Source organism: Gouania willdenowi, chromosome 17 (assembly GCF_900634775.1).
Source record: "Gouania willdenowi chromosome 17, fGouWil2.1, whole genome shotgun sequence".
Taxonomy (NCBI): Eukaryota; Metazoa; Chordata; class Actinopteri; order Blenniiformes; family Gobiesocidae; genus Gouania; species Gouania willdenowi.
In genome coordinates this window covers 2,359,436-2,377,617 of record NC_041060.1, presented here as the reverse complement: position 1 = coordinate 2,377,617, position 18,182 = coordinate 2,359,436, and the positions used below count along the sequence as shown (strand labels likewise).

General features: G+C 34.5%; 2 protein-coding genes across 2 annotated transcripts; one reads left to right on the top strand and one right to left on the bottom strand.

The window, feature by feature from the left end:
- Positions 1-969: 969 nt before the first annotated feature.
- LOC114479542 (carboxypeptidase N subunit 2) lies at positions 970-5,517 on the bottom strand. Its single transcript, XM_028473276.1, has 3 exons — positions 3,947-5,517; positions 2,917-2,983; positions 970-1,074 (listed from the first exon to the last, which is right to left on the bottom strand). Exons 1-3 carry the CDS (start codon positions 5,515-5,517, stop codon positions 970-972), a joined length of 1,743 nt encoding a protein of 580 aa, XP_028329077.1.
- Positions 5,518-8,277: 2,760 nt separating this feature from the next.
- On the top strand, positions 8,278-13,867 carry cldn1 (claudin 1). The gene is made up of 4 exons (XM_028473080.1): positions 8,278-8,605; positions 10,494-10,658; positions 12,625-12,709; positions 13,492-13,867. The coding sequence occupies exons 1-4, from the start codon at positions 8,383-8,385 to the stop codon at positions 13,655-13,657; spliced, it is 639 nt and encodes a 212-aa protein (XP_028328881.1). The 5' UTR covers positions 8,278-8,382; the 3' UTR covers positions 13,658-13,867.
- Positions 13,868-18,182: the final 4,315 nt, after the last annotated feature.

The window sequence follows — 18,182 nt, the reverse complement described above, 5'->3', positions numbered from 1 at the left end:
TTTGTAATTTCATTTGTTGTTTTTTGGAGTCATTTTGTGTATTTTTTGTTGTTCTTTCTTGTATTCATGCATTTGTTTTGTGAGTTGTGAATCATGTGTATGTTTTTTGTCCTTCTTTGGATTTTTGCTGTTCTTTAGTGTAAGTTTGCCGTCCTGTGTAATTCAGTTGTCATTTTGCGTTTGTGGGGTAATTCTGGTGTCTTTTCGTTGTCCCTTTGTACATTTTTCTAAAATTTTGTATGCTGTTTTGGAGACATTTTGTGTATTTTTTGCTGTTGTTTAGTTCTTTTACTTTACTTTACTTTGCACAAAAAAAAAGAACGAGTCCTTGTTTGTGAAAAAAAACTAAATATTCACAGATGATAATTGTACAAATCGCGGAAAAACAATAAGAACTCTGGAGAATATCACCTCAGACGGTTTATTATCAATTTCTCGAGACAAAATGTTCTTTTTTTGCACAATAATCCCTGTTTTGTAAGAGTTTTTGTAATTTGAATTGCTATTCTAAATTCTTTCTAATCAAAACTCCAAAACTGATCCAAAAACTCTGAACATAGAGTCAAACTTGTGTAACAACGCTGCACTTCTCTGCAATATTCAGTCATTATGGAGGCGGTCTAGGCTGAAACAACAGCAGACGTTAAACACGTGACTCATCGTCTATGATGGGATCTTAAAAAAAAGAAGAGAATTTAACCTTTGAACATGTAAAGAAAAGGTTCATCTACCCCTCTTTATCAGCTGGTTCCCAGTATTGACTTCCACAGTGGGAACATACAGTATACACAAGGAAAACAGAATAACACTGAAAAATTGAATTGTTTCAAATGGTAACACCAAAATGAGTTTTTGAAATGAAGTTAATAAGTTAGGTTAAAACAATAGATTTAAATGACAAAAAATTAATAATTAATTGTACTCAAATGAAATTTTTTTCATTTTAGTCCAACTTAAAATGAAGGCAAATCAACCTAAAGTGTTCAGTTTTTCTAACTCAATACTTTGTGAAACCTGAAAAAGTAAAACACAGCTCCTTTCTAAGCTGATACTTTCTTCTTCTTTCCTTTCCTTCTGCAGCACCGAGCAGTTCGACTAAAGGTGGGCTTTGAACCAACAACCTTCTGGTTACAAGTCTAAGGCAAGCAGTTTGAGCATAAATGTATTATCAATAATGTCAACCATAGTTAAGCTCTACTAGTATTCAATTTTGGTTTACTAGTATGTGAGTAGACTTTACTAGTGAAGCAAAAAGCATCACTAGTTAGCATCATATGCTAACTGGGGGACGGGAACGTAAATCCAGGCTTGTCATTGGCTTTCAAAAGTATTCCGGCTGGATTTGGCTATAATCCCTCCTATTACATTTACATGAGGTCTACTAGTATTACTAGTGAATCTTTTGGCTTTTCTATTAGTACTAGTAGACTAAAAACAATCTAGTACTACTAGTGTGCACTAGTAGTACTAGTAGACAAATAAAGTTTTACTAGTAAAGGTTTTTGGCACACAAGTGCACTAGAAGACCTTATTAGTGATGCAAAGTAGACAATCTTGTGTTATTAGTAGTATTAGTAGATTTAAAATACATTACTAGTAAAAAAATTCAAAGCTTTACGAGTACCACGCAAAACTGTCTACTAGTAGATGATTGTGCATCACTAGTGCTACTAGTAGAGGCCTATATCTGTTTTATTTTTTCCAAAATTCCATGTTTTCCACTTTAATTTATTTAAATTCAGTTTTTTTAAAAGAAATATCAGTCATTTTTTCAGAAAATATTAGTTTTTAATGTCACCCAATTTCCCCTCAGGGCTCAATGGTTACCTGAATCTGATCAGGTTTATTGATTACATTTTGATCAACTTAATTTGACTTAACCTAATTTGAATGATCCTCATGACATCATTCCAGACCGTAATGATTAAACAAAACTAAATGGAAACAAGGATACATCAGTTATTTCACCACGAGGGGCCAGAATATTTTACAGTATCAGAAGTTATCATTAATCTACGATGTTTCAGGCTCTATAATCCCTGGTATCGATGGTCTCGTTCACAACAACACGCACAAATCTTCTGTAGCTCTGATGAGATGTTGTTTAAATTCTGAGCAGATGAAGCTGATTTAAGCTGACTCATGTTTTCATGGAGTGCCGCTGCGCTACGGACGGAGTTTCACAGGCACAGCAAAGTTAAGCGGGCACTGGTCGGCTCTGTATTTAGGAGTTAGTGATGATTTGCGTAGTTTTTTGGCAGTGTAGACGGTGTTTCGGGTGGTTTAGGCGGTATTTAATGCGGACCGGACAGGAGGGGGGCGGGCGGTGCACCTAATGAGTGCTCCCCGGAAACATTTCCCCATAAAAAATTGTTCCTTGCTTCACGGTGATGGCGGTTGATGCCAATTCTGTCCATTTCTGCTTTTAACCGTTTTCATTGGTCGATTCCGTCATTCCGTCTACGATTCCGTTAACGTGGATTTTATAGGGCCCAATACTAGTGACTTTTTACTTCACCAGTAAAGTCTACTTGAGCTCTAGTAAACATAAATTGAGCACTAGTAGAGCTTAAGGGTGCTTTAATCGTGGACTCGGTCTGAATGGGCAAAGGAAAAGGAGATCATTTTATCACCTTGGTTAGGGTCAGTTCACGTTCAGAGCGCAATTTCCGGTCCAAATAGCCTCTGGTGTTGTTTCATGAGCCAACCGCTTGAGTAGAGATTTCTCTAGGCAGAGAAACAGAAACCGGAAGAAGAAGCTCTCATCTTTGGTTAAAAGCAAGCGTTTAAGAGCGCTCAGAAACTTCTTCCATCTCCGTTTGTTCTTCCACAACATTCAGCAATGAAGCGGCAACAAGTTGTTGTGCTTTTAATGGTTTTAAAGCTCTGTTTTGCACCGTCGGCGGTTCTCCTGACCATCCATAATGTCATGCGTTTGACGTCATCGCCGAAACTTCCTGTGTTTGATCCGCTCCGAGAGCTGCTGCATTCACAGCGCTCCTAATCGCTCTAGGCTACCATTGGAAATGCAACAATAACAATCGCTCTAGGCTACTATTGGAAATGCAATTTGCTTAATAACTAAAATTACAATTTTAAATTGGCAGAATATACAAAACTCACACACGCAGCATTGATGCTGGTTTACTACAAATGACAATAGCAGGTTGTGGACATGTCTTCACTAAAGCAGAAATCTGAGTGAAATTTACTAACTTTGAGTTACTTCGACAGTGTTTCTCTGGTGTTGTTCACCACAGATTGAAGAGTTCATAGGTGACAAATTAAAATAGTTTGACTAAAATGTTGAGAATTGGACCAGGAACAATCAACAGCACTACTAATACTAATACACAAATACATTTGTATTCAGTAAAAAAAAAAGTGGTTTAGTGGTTTAGTTACTCTTCAAAAACAAAAATTAAGATTTTACATTGGCAGAAAATGTAAAACTAACTATAAAGATTTATGTATATTTTTAGAAAAATGTTAGAGAAGACGCACACACAGCATTGATGCTGGTTCACTCAATACAGGGTCACACTTTACTAGAAGTTTTATACATAAGCCTGACATTATGCTGTCATTATAGCTAACCCTAGTTACTCTAACCCTTTGTTACCTTAAGCCCTAACCCTAACCCTACCTAAACCTCACTAGATCCTTCCACCTACCCCAAAAATTGCCAACATATCTCCAAAGGAGTCATAATATAGCGAAAGGTGTCATAAAATTTGCAAGTGACACTTAATGACAGCCGTCATGACACCTTATTCATGCTATTGACAGATAATGTCAGCCTTATGTATAAAACTTCAAGTAAAGTGTTTCCAATGACAATAGCAGGTTGTGGACGACCTTCACTGAAACCAAAATCTGAAAGTCACTCAGAACTTTGAGTTACTTCAACAACTACTGAAATGAATAATTTTAGAGTTAGGAAAACTATGGATAGTGTTTCTCTGATGTTGTTTCATTGATGCATTGGGAATAGTCAGGCTCATTCTTTAGAACGTGCTCCTTAATCGAGCCGTCGTCCTCTTGAAAGTGCACGTTTACTGTCAGAGGCTTGCATTTAGATGCTCTACACTTTATAGTCAGGGTGCCATTGGACTCCTGCAGGCTACAGGCGCTGCTAGCATAATGAGTCTTGTCTTCAGAGAGATGACACACCAGCTGGTCGCTATCGATGGACATAATTGGAAGCTTCTTCAGGAAGTTGGGGCTCTCGCACAGCACCCTTTCCAGCATCTGAACGCCTTGGCCGTGGCTCGTCAGCCAGTGGTGCAGGTACCGCATGCCGCAGTCGCATCTCCACGGGTTTCCGTGTAGTCTCATGCTGTGCTGCATGAAGAACGGCTCAAAGAGGCCATCAGGAAGCGTTTGGAAGCGGTTCTCCGACAGGTAGATCTGCTGAATGTACATCTGGTCTTCGAACAGTTTGGCGTCCACAATGCTGAGGTGGTTCTTGTGCAGATTGAGCATCTTGAGATTCAGTAGATCCCTAAAAACTGCTCTGGGGAGGAAGTCGAGCTGGTTCTCAGACATGTCCAGGTTCTCCAAGGCAGTGACGTTTCTGAAAATGTCCTCAGTGAGATTTGAAAGTCGGTTGGAGGACAAAACGAAGTTCGTGAGGGAGGTGAGAGCGCTGATGGAAGACAGCTGAGTCAGTCTGTTTCCTTGGAGGTTTAAGTCTTTCAAACTGGAGCTCTGAAAGCCAAACACTCGGTCACTGAAGGTTGTGAGAAGGTTCCCCCTGAGGTTCAGCTCCCGTAACGATGTCAGCACTGAGAAGATGCCGTCGTTGAGTTGTGCTATCTTGTTGCTATCCAAGTGAAGCTCAGTGAGGTGAGGGAATGCACAAAAAGTCTCATGTGTCAGATTACTGAGCAGGTTGTGGCTCATTTTCAGAACCTCAAGTCCTACCAGTCCAGAAAACGTCTCCGTCTTCATCTCCTGAAGCTGGTTCTGAGACAAATCCAGAACACGGAGCTTGTGACAGTTAGAGAAAATGAACGACGGCAGATCTGATATGATGTTGTTTTTCATCTGTAGAACATCAAGCTGCTTCAGAGGTTCAAACATGCCAGGCAGTACCGTCTTAAGCCTGTTGAAGTTCAGCAGCAGTTTGCTCAAGTTCCCCTGCTTTGAAAAGGTTCCTAGGTAGAGGTGCTCCAGAGAAGGGTTCCCGCTGATCTCCAGCTCCTGCAGCTCGATCAGATGCTCAAAGGACTGCGAGTTGATGCTCCGCAGAGCGTTGCTCAGGAAGATCAGCTTGGTGAGTTGGGGGCTGTCCTCTAGAGTGTGAGGGAACAGGTAGGACACGGCTGTGGTCATCACAATGAAGTCCTTGACCTGTCGCGACATGTTTCTGGGTAGAGACGACATGCTCTCGTCTGCACACAGGACCTGGTCCGGCATGAAGCACTGGCACCGATACGGACAGGAGGTCTGGAGCTGTGCTCTACCTCTGAGACACAGGAGGAGTAACAGAGCCACGGTCAGTGGTTGGTCCATGTCTGACACAAGAAACAAGAAAAAGAAGTTGGCATTCAATAATTCTCAAACTCTTTTATCTCCTCAGCTATTACGCTCCCAAAAATACTTCTCGCTACAGACCAGAAAATACAGCCTCAAGAGATAAATTTAAGTTCATTTTACCAGAAACAAGATTAGAAGTTAAACAAAGATGTCTGTTTGTTCTAGGGGATAATTTGTGGAAAAATGTTGATAAAGAAACAAAAATGAGTGGCACAGTATTTAATTTTGAAAAGAAAATGTCACAATATATTTTAGGGTTATGTTAAGCAGTAGAAATATGTTTGTTTCTCAAATGGGGGAAAGAGAGAGAGAGAGATAGATAGAGAGAGAGAGAGAGAGAGAGAGAGAGAGAGAGAGAGAGAGATAGAGAGAGAGAGAGAGAGAGAGAGAGAGAGAGAGAGAGAGAGAGAGAGAGAGAAAGAGAGAGAGAGAGAGGGCAATCAACAAATAACGTGTCAGTCTTGGAGATGACCGGAAATGATAAAAAACTATAGATGGGGTTGGGGGTTGAGGGCGGTGGCCGCCTCGGCTTGGGATCTTAGCGGCGTCTGGAGGGCTGCTCGGTCGTGGGGGGGGGTTGCCTGGGCTCCCTGGCCCCCGCTCTTTCTGCTGGCCTGGCTGCATCTTGGGGTCCGGGGCAGCGCTTGGGTTTACAGCAGCAGTTCTTGCACATACATTGGTCTACGATGCACTGGCCTTGGACTGTGGGATAAAACTCTTGGTGGGCTTAATTTTAGAAACGTTGATCCCAAATACCTGTTTTAGGTTTTACCACTCACTCCTTCCCTCTGTCCACAGCCACTACCAGAAAAAAAAAAAAAAAAAAAAAGACTAAACCAGTCACCTGTGTGCAAGACAGCAGCCGTTAGCGTTTAAAGGCAGATTTCAAACGGCTGTCAAAAATTCACTTTTTGAGATGAAATTCTAACATTTTCCAAACATCATCTACAATGACTCCAAAATGTTATCATTTTCTAAAATTAACATTGAGAATTTATTTAGCCAGAATTTGCAAGTGTATGTTTACATTAGCGTTTACAGTCAAACATTTTGATGCACTGCAGGCTCATTTTTTTTATAAATCAAACATCTGTATGAATGGTTTGTGTAGGACAGTCTGAAGATGAGCTGGAGACAGTTTGGTGTCAATTGGGCAAAAATTGTGGGAGGAGTCAGGTTTAATAAGTTTTATAGTTTTTGTTAAAAACAGAGTGATGGACTACTTTTTGCAGTAGGTGTAAATGTAAACATTTTTGACAGTATTGGGGCTACATTTTGGCAAAAGTTGCAAATCTGTAGCACATATAGTTAATTTGTTGTTTTCAAGCTTAGGCTGCCCTTCCCCTGCTGATGTGTTTACAAAAAAGTTCACATTTGCTTTTCAAAAAACAACAGGATTAACTTGATTTATTTGTCTGGATGACAACATTAGTGACAGTAATGAATGAAAGGAAACATACCTCTGTGTAACAGGGACGCGTGTGGATCAACAGACCAGTTGCTGCAAAGTACAAATGACAACAAGCTTGAATTAGGCAAGACAAAAACCTTTGGACGGCAATGCACTCGTGCAACGCTTTCACATGCTCTCAACGGAAAAAAAAAAAAAAATCAAAACTCAGATGAAGATAAAGGATGGCTTTGTAAAAAAAAAAAAAAAAAGAGAAAGATTAAGTAAAAATCTAAAACTTTTGTGCAGTGACACACTGAAACTGCCTTTTATTTTGAAATTTCTTGTTATATTTAAAAAGTCTGTTTGAGCTTTTAGCCATTATTTACCAAAACAAAGCAAATAAATCCAAAAGAGCATGTTCTCCCATTGGAGAGTCAATGCGGTCACTGTCTGCTGTGTGTTTACATAACACACTGTATTGCATAGGCAACACGCGGCCCGGGGGCCACACGTGGCCCTTGGTTTAATATTGTGCTGCCCTCACAGTAAATGAACAAAACAATAATAGAAATGTATGCATAATGTCATGCAAATATACAAAACGACTAAAAAATAACAAAAATACAGAAAAATACACAAAACAACATAAAAAACTGCTCCCTTAATTTGGAAAACAAATACGAAAACACGAAAAAATATGCAAAGCAACAACAATAAAAAACCCACAAAATCACAAAAAATAAATAAATAAACGACAATAAAAACACAAAAAATGACAGAGATATACATCTCAACGAAAACACATAAAACTAATGAACAACAACAAAAATACACAGAATGACAGAAAAATTCACGAAAAAACCAAACACACAAACGAGGTAAAAAGAATGACCCCATTAGCCATAAAACAACAACCAAAACACACCAAAAGAGATAAAAAATACACAAAGCAAAAACAAATAATTTCAAAACTACAACCAAAAAACAAGATACAATTGAAAAATACACAGAACTAGATAGATGGATAGATAGATAGATACTTTATTCATCTCCAAGAGAAATTCACAGTTCCAGCAGCTTACAGGTATGGGAACACAGGGGCATGCAGGGAAAGTACAATGTAAAAATTTAAAAATTTAAAAAATTCCATCAAATAAAGCTAAATAACAAGTTTGTCATCACTTTGGGAAAAGGTTCTCCCTCTGAATTCTATATTTCTTTGAAGGATCTGAGGTCTGGAGAATGTTTCCTGTTTCCATCCAGCGTGAGGCGTCCTGCTCAACCTCACCTCAAACATTCCTGGATCCTCCCTCTTTCTCACCTCATTCCCTGAGGATGCAAAGAACCACACCCATTTGATTTTTTTTAACCCTCAAGAAGCAACATCCAGGTTCTATTTTCCATCTTCAGTGAAGTCTTTTTTTTTTACACTCTATTGGATGTAAATAATGGCGAATGCAGGTTTGCAGCTGCTCGGCTTCACCCTGGCCTTCGCTGGTTTTTTGGGAACAATAGCATCCACTGCCATGGTGGAGTGGAAGGCTTCGTCCTACGCTGGAGACAACATCATCACAGCCCAGGCCATGTATGAGGGGCTGTGGAAGAGCTGTGTGTCACAGAGCACTGGACAGGTCCAGTGTAAAGTCTACGACTCACTTCTTCAGCTCCCAGGTACTTTTTACTTTTTTTTGTTTTAAAAAAACAAATTTATTCAAAAACAAGCTTTATTTCCATAGTTTTCATCCAATTGTGTGCAACAAAAGGCTCAGAAATGACTTTATTTGTTGAATTTCTAGATTTTTTTTTATTCTGTTCCATTAAAGAGGAATTTATTTTTCACTCCGTGTCCATCGACAGCCTCAGAGATTGTTTTTTCCTTCCTCCTGCATGCAGAGACATGTCTCAAATACCTGCAGCAGCCAAATGAAAGAGAAGTGGTTTACTCTGAAAACTGAGAAGAATTTAAACCCAGAGTCAAGAACGTGCACAATATTAGGCCTGAGGTCACAAATTTTTAGTTTCATCCTGAAACACAACAAGTACAGAAATGGATTTGATGTTATATCATAAAGTGAATGAAAATGAACGCTTGTTTTTGTCTGTATGCAAACAATGGAGTTTTAATCACAATAAATGACATAAAAAGTGACTCAAAGTGATTTGGAATACGTAACTTCAATGTGATTACTGGTTTGGGGGGAAGGAACAGGGGAGAGGGAGTTAGGGTGGGACAACTGTTTTTATCACTGTACTGGTTCAATATATTACACCCCACAACACACTGTGCACAATAGTAGTACCACATTACACTTTCAGCATAAACACAATAGTTGACTTTTAACCACTCCTTCCACTGTCCCACCCTAACTCCATCTCCCATGTTCCTTTTCCCCCACAGCTATCTTAAAAAGTACAAAATTTAATGTGTCTTTGAAAAGCGTTAAGGTTTGAAACAATATGTTTTACTATCATTCATGTGAGTTACTTAGTTACTTGGTAACATGTTACTCTAGTATGGTCACTTTTTTTCAATAAAGAGTAATCTAATGTAAACCAGTAATCAGATTATTACAGTTACTTATTCAAATCACTTTGAGTTACTATTAATGTTATTTTTCTCAAGTATGCGTCTTTATTTTACATTTTATAAAAAAAAAAAGTTTAAAAAAACTGTCTTTATTTTTTATAAATCTTTTTTTCAGGTAATAGTTTATCACAAAATACATTGTTGACGTTACCGTTAAAAATTAACTTCCAATAAAGTGAGTGTGTTGTTTTCATGTTGAGGCGGTGGGAGGCGTTGTCAACAGCTGCTGAATGTAACTAAGTAACTTGTAATCTCGTTGAGTTACTTTTAGATTTAAGTAATCAGTAAAGCAAAATAAGTTACTGAAAGGAGTAATTAGTAGTCAGATTACTTTTTTAAGGTAACTGTGGCAACACTGTTTATTGTAACGTGAGTTTTGAAATGTAAAAGTTTTGAAAGTTTGATATCTTTTTTTTTTTTATTTAAGTAGAAACATCGCGATGATTAAATGCGCAATTCAGAACCAACCCTACATTTTTTAGACAAATTTCATGCATTCATTTTATTTTGAAATTTCATTAATGATGAGGAATAGTGATTTATTTATTTATTTATTTATTTTTAATTAATTTTAAAATCAGTACAAAATTTAATTAATCATGCGTTCCTTCTCCAATTTGGGATATCTCTTGAAAATTCCATTAAAAATCTAACTATTAATTTTATAATGTTTCCAATATTCAATTATTTACAATAATAATAATAATAATAATAATAATAATAATAATAATAATAATAATAATAATAATAATAATAATACATAAATAAAAATAAAGTAAAAAATTTAAAATTTAAAATTTACAATTTACAATTTACAATTTACAATTTACAATTTACAATTTAAAATTTACAATTTACAATTTAAAATTTAAAATTTAAAATTTAAAATTTAAAAAAAATCAACGTATTAAACAGAGGAGCCTTTAACGTGTTAATAAAAGCCTTTCTCATTGGTTCCTCCTTGGTTTCCAGGGATGGTCCAGGGGGCTCGAGGCCTGATGTGTTCGTCCGTCTTGTTGAGTTTTATTTCCATCCTGGTGGCAGTGGTTGGGATGAAGTTCACCACCTGTATGGCAGAAGCTCCCACTCAGAAGAACAAGGTGGCGTTAAGTGGAGGAGTTATCTTCATCCTGGCAGGTGAGGATGACGTCACTCACTTCCTGATGGTTTCCATACAGCGTCTTGAGCCTGGACTACGAAGCTGGATAATTATATCCTGGATTTATCTCTGTTAGCGGGTTTCACCCAATCAAACATTCTCCATCAAAGAGCAGCTGTACAACGAAGCAGGATACAAACACGTTCACTTTAGCGAGCTGATTTCAGCCTGGCTACATGTGCGTTCTTGTAACATCAGACTAATTACAATCACAGAGAAGCTGTGCAGAGCAATTCATATCACAATTGAGAAATAATTCTTTAAAAATGTAAATAATTAAAATCCATAACTCTTTTTTGGGGCTCCTTGGGCCCCCCCGAGCCCCAAATCAAAAATCGGGCTCCGAGCGTTGATGCGTACATATCCATAGATTATAGCTACCAAATTTCAGCTCGATCAGTCCACGAATAACAAAGGAATAGTGATTTTAACTTGTGTACACAACAACAACAACAACAACAAGAAAAAGAACAACAACAAATGAGGGGCGTTGAGTCCGATAGCCCAGCCTAAAAAGCACAAATATGGCAAAAGCTACATTGCTTTGCGCTAGCCAAACATTCATGATGTCCTTTCTCAACACGTACTGGTGTGAAAGTGGATTTTCAGACTGAAAATCTCTCAACTTCTGCAAACGTTGCAGAGTTCTGTTCATCCTCTCAACCTCAGCTTAAAGCTGTAGAGTTTTATTTCACTGTTTCATGTGATGAATATGTTGTATTACTACTGTATGATCAACCGTTTGGTTGATTTATTTAAAATGGTAGTAAGCTAATTAATTTATTAAATCAAGTTATAATTCTGAATAAGATGATTTTTGTGTGTTTACAGATTATTATTATTATTATTATTATTATTATTATTATTATTATTATTATTATTATTATTATTATTATTATTCCTCAACAGGATAGGTTAAAATTCAGAGACAAGTTTCACTGTAGAGCTACATTGTATATGACAATAAATGATTATGTTTTTTTAAGTGTGGAGGAGTAGGGGCTACATGGGTTCAGGTTAAAGGTCTGAAGGGGTACGGGACTGGGAACAGTTTGTATGAATGAATGAATGAATGAAATAATTAATATTTCTCCACAGGTTTCATCAGCTACTGTAAATCAGTTCATCAGATATAGATCTATATTGTTCTTAAAGGATGTCATCGGTAAATGAAAGGATTAAATTATCCATTAATAATCTTTCTTTCCTAAACTCAGCTGTCAGATTTGAACCAACCAGGATCTTCTGACAATGGGCAGCTCATTTTACAAGAAAACTGATTGGTCAGGGGGCGGGGCTTTAGTACTGGCTCAGATCTGATCCACTTCATTACCTGGTCCAGACCAGGTTAGCCGTTCAGCCTAAGTTACCATGGTGATTTAGCCCGGTAAGAAGTTAGCCAGCGTCGTAGTACAGCACGCTCCAAATGAATCCAGGAAGTTAGTGTAATAAGAGGACATCCAGCTTTGTAGTAGGGATGAACAATTTTGAAAAAAATTTTCTAATGTGATTTTTTTCCTCGATATTGTGATTGAAATTTAATATGCAATTATTTTTTTCAAGGGCCTCTTGTCATGTATTTTTCACTGAACACAAGCAATAAATCAATCTGTTTCATAATAAAAAATTTCAGATTTATTTAAACTTTAAATAAATCAACATACATTTTAAAGCGCAGATTACTACAATAAAGCAAACAAATCTGTGGCTTTGCCTCTTCAACAAATCTAAATAACTTCACGTTTCATGAAACATGTAAACATGTGGACTGTACTTTTTAAACACACTGTGAACTTAACAGGACAGTTCAAGACCGGACGAGAAAAAAATAACAAAATTGCAGCCTTTGCGATTAGAAAATATATATCGCAAATGCAATTAATCGTTCAGCCCTACTTCGTCGTACAGGCCCTCAGTGTGTAAACACTGCCTTTGACTCTCCAGGTGTGATCGCTCTGGTGGGAACGTCCTGGTACGGACACAGAATAGCAAAAGATTTCTACAACCCGTTCACTCCCACTAACGCCAGGTGAGTTCATTTCTCACTGACACAGTCAGGGGAGGTTAACACGCCCCCCCAATGTGTGTGTCTGAATGTTAGTATTACTATTAACCAGGGTTTAGGTCAATTATAACTGGAATAGCATAACTGATCATTAATTACAGTTATGGCGTAATTATAATTGTAATTGTTATTTAAAAAATCTGTTGCTGTCTTTATCGTAATTAAATTGTAATTGATTTTAGATTAATTTAATTAATTGACTTTGTAATTGTAATTGCCCATAAAAATTCTATAAAAATTGCCATTTATAATTTAACTCTAAACTGTGGAACCATGTTACAGTTCTATGTACAGTTCTATACATATGTAGTTAACAGTTATCAAAATATGTTTCATATCAAGCTTTCCCACATTCAACAAATGACAATAAAATGTCATTGATTAGGAAGCACAACAAGGAAACCAATAGATAGGAAAGAAATTAGATGATAGATATTTGTTTTTAGTGTATTTTACAGCTGATTATGACCCGTCATCATAAAAGATAATAACAGACAACAAAAATGCACAAAATGACTCAAAAAATTCACAGAAACCTTTTTTATTTCCTGTATTAATGCTCTGACTGGTTATTATTCCATTCTGTGGCCCTTGGACCAAATAATCACATTTTTGTGGCTCTCATTTCAATAAAAGTGCTTCAAACTGAAACTCGATGTTTTCTCCTCTAAATCATCTCTGTTTCTGTGACTTACGGTAATAATTTGTGATTTAATAATAACCTTGAGTGTGTGCTGGGTTGCCAGGTATGAGTTTGGCATGGCTCTGTACGTGGGGTGGGCAGCAGCTTTCCTCACCATCATCGGAGGCTCCTTCCTGTGCTGCAGCTCCCACAGCAAAGGCCTGGGAAAGCATCAGCCCCGTTACCCAGCATCCCACTCCTCAGGCCAGTCAGGAAAAGACTACGTATAGCTCCACATGCTCCATTCATTTACACTTACACTTTTTTATTGTTTGGTGTCATTTAGTAGCATTAGAATCTAATAATGCTGATGCTGGTACTTTAAAAAGTGAAAGTGAAATGGAACAGGATCATAAGTTTTTTTTACCAATAAACTGTCATTTTACTAGTGTTAGAAAGTATAAACTTTGTGTTAATTTAGCTGTTTTTAATAAAGAATGTTTGGGATAAAATTTTTGTCTTTTATTGTAAACTGTGGATAGTTTTTTTTAAAGCTTTGAATTTAAATTTCTGCCACAAATCAAACAGAAAGGATCATTTTCACTCAATTCCAGTCACTTTTTTAGTCAAAATGTAGCTTTTTAAGAAACTAAACACTCATTAATGTGAAAATGAATTTATTCTATGTCACTGGCAACTAATTTTGTGTGGCCCCTAAAGTAAACGTACTAAATGATCCTCCAGAAAACATATAAAAAAATAAAAAATCAACAAAGTGACTCCAAAAACATACAGAATTACAATTAAATATACAAAAAAACCCCAAAAATACACAAAATGACGATCAAAATACTCAAAATGATGACAAAACCATGAAAGAAACTACAAAAATCCATAGAATGAGGCCAAAAGCAATCAATATTAAAATAAAATATACAAAATAACAACAAAAATACACATAACACACAAGAACAACAGCAAAAATGCACAAAATGAATGAATGAAAAACACACATACATAACAGATAATGACTTAAAGGACAACAGAAATCTACAGAATGACTCCAAAAGCATACACAATTACAAGAAGATATACAAAACAACAACAAAAGTACACATAAATAACAGAACATATATAAAAGGACAAGAGAAATACACAAAAACAATGACAAAAATGCACAAAAATGAATTAAAAAAAACACTCAAAACGACAGCAAAAACATTAAAAAAATAGCAGAGAAACACACAAAAACAACAAAAATTCACAAAATGGCTACAAAAACACACATTAATAACAGAAAAAACTTAAAAAGTAAACAAATATCTAGAAAATAGTGGTAAAAGCATTCCAAATTATAATAAAATAAACAAAAGGACGACAAAAATACACATAAAATAACAGAAAAATACACAAAATGACATCAAAAACAAACAAAGCCTTTGATGTTTCCAGTATTAATGCTCAGTTTGGTGATTATTCTAAATGGTGACATGGATGTTGATCATGTGACCCTCAGGTTAGAGACAAACATATTTTTGTGGCCCCGCTGTGATAAAAAGTTGTCCATCTCTGCTGAAATGTTTGCAGATTTAATGACACACATTATAGAAATAGGAAAATAACATGATTTGCATTTTCAAGAAAATCAATCGGCGATTCTGTCTTCCTCTGTACACTGAACTTAATTTAACGATAGTTGCCATGGTAACCAAAGATGTGTAGGATTTTATTTATTTATTTATTTATTTTAATCAAAAATTGTGAATAACATCAAGTATATACAGGTGGATGTGTGTGTGGGAGAAATGTGTCCCCTCAGGGAGGATAAACTACAGGAAGGGCCACAGAGAGGGAGTGGGAGGAGCCTATGGATGGCATACCTTAGACCTGCTGGTTCTGTCCCAACCTGCACAGTGACAACACAGGAATGGTTGACAACACAAACTATCCTGTTAAACGTGCAAAAAAATTAAATAAAAAGCATTGGTGTATAATTTAAAAAAAAAGAAAAAAACTTTTTTAAACAGATCAGAAGTTTAAAATATGATGCTTTCAAAACAGACTCCAAAAATACGCAAAATGACAAGAAAAATATGCAAAATTACTCTTTATTGACTACGAAAATACAAAAAAATGACTCCAAAAATTCACAAAAAAAATATGTAATGGGACCTTCATTTGTGCTTAATCCAGTAGAGAAGTGCGCCACCTTCTGTTCAAACTTCACAAAACAAACACAAACTCTAAAAAAAATAAAATAATAATCATTTGTGTATAGTTAAAAAAACAAAAAAAAAAAAAAAAAAAACTTTAAACAGATCAGAAGTTTAAAGTATGATGTTTTTGAAAGCAGTCTAAAAAATACAAAAAATAACAACAAAAATACACAAAATGACTCCAAAACAGTGGAGGTCACATATTCTTATATTTCTGCAGTTCTTCATCATCCTGTGAGTTTGAATTTTAACTCTTTTAAAAAACTGACAGTTTAATAGTGTTTTTTTTTAATTATTATTGTAATGAAGGAAATAATAGGGTCACATGCTTGTGTGTTAACTAATAAACACCAGAATAAAAGTTAAATAATGGTCATTTTAATGATAAATTGTAGCTTCCTGTTGTTCAGTTTCATATTTATCACAAACTATTTGATGCTTTTCACTCACTCAATTATTTCCTACTTAATTTGTCCCTAAATTTTACAGTTTCACTTTAATAAAAGGCAAAATAATGAAGGACGAAAGTAAAACACTTTTTTCTCTTTATTCATGAAATTGTTTCATTTTAAAAATGAAAGATTCTGAGACATATCAAAGAAAATCATCATGTCCATCTCATCATATTACAATTTTATTCTTGTATTATAACATTACAACTTTATTTTTTTAAATAATATTACAACCTTATTTTTTAAATGTTACAACTTTATGTTTTTATTACTAAAACTTTATATAATATTAGAACTTTGTTTTTTTCTGTAATATTACAATCTTATTTTTTATGACATTAAAAAGATATTTTTTTAATGTTACAACATCATTTTTAATAACCTTACAACTTGATATTACGACCTTATTTTTTTTTTTACAAATATTAAAACTTTATTTTTATATTTCAAGAATATTTATATATTTATTTTATACATTATTATTTTTTACAATATGACAATTTTATATTTTTCTAAAAAAATATTACAGGATTAGTTTTTCAAATAATATTTCAATTTTTTAATTTTATAATATTACAGCTTTATGTATTTTTGATATTATTACAACTTTATTTTTAGAATATCAGAACTTTATATTCTTTATTATAATACGACCTTATTACAACTTTATTTTAATATTTCAATATTGTTTTTTTAAAGTATTACAACATTATTTTTATAATATGACACATTTATAAAATAAAATTAGTAATAATACAGCCTTTGTTTTTATACTATTACAATATTTTTTTATATATTTCAACAGTATTTTCTATAGCATTAGAATGTTGTTTTTACATAATATTACAACTTTATATTTTTCTATTATTACAACTTTATTTTTTAGAATATTACAACTTCATATTTTTTCACGTTATTATAGCTTTGTTTTTTCTTACAATATCACACTTTTATTTTTTTAAAATAATATTATAACCCTATTTTTCTCATATTATTATAACTGTATTCTCATAATATCACACTTTTATTTTTAAAAATAATATTATAACCCTATTTTTCTCATATTATTATAACTGTATTCTCATAATATCACAACTTTATTTTTTATAATAATATTATAACCCTGTTTTTCTCATATTATTATAACTGTATTCTCATAATATCACAACTTTATTTTTTTAAATAATATTATAACCCTATTTTTCTTATATAATTATAACTGTATTCTCATAATATCACAACTTTATTTTTAAAAATAATATTATAACCCTATTTTTCTCATAATATTATAACTGTATTCTCATAATATCACAACTTTATTTTTTAAAATAATATTATAACCCTATTTTTCTCATAATATTATAACTGTATTCTCATAATATCACAACTTTATTTTTTAAAATAATATTATAACCCTATTTTTCTCATAATATTATAACTGTATTCTCATAATATCACAACTTTATTTTTTAAAATAATATTATAACCCTATTTTTCTCATATTATTATAACTGTATTCTCATAACATCACAACTTTATTTTTTATAATAATATTATAACCCTATTTTTCTCATATAATTATAACTGTATTCTCATAATATCACAACTTTATTTTTTATAATAATATTATAACCCTATTTTTCTCATATAATTATAACTGTATTCTCATAATATCACAACTTTATTTTTTATAATAATATTATAACCCTATTTTTCTCATATAATTATAACTGTATTCTCATAATATCACAACTTTATATTCGAAATCTAAAAAACCCACTTCCTCACAGTTACTAGTCTTGCCCACTAGAGGGCGACAGATGATTATATTTTTCTATTTACCATCAGCTATGACGTCAGGCTGGACTGTGAGGAGGGGCCTGAGGGGGAGATGTGAGTCACAGAGGTTAGTTCAGGTCATGTGACGTAAACCATGTTTATTATAAACTAAGTCAAATGTAAACAAACAAAGATGTTAAAGTAAAGCATTAAACATAAAAAAGCAACAGCACCTAGTGGATGCTAATGCTACCAAAGTAGCACGTCTCTGTTAACCTCTTAACACCAGCTAAGTCTATAATGAGGTGTTGCTAAGCCCAGCTCACACTGTGGGACATGAACCAATGAGCTGCAGTATGGAGCCCACA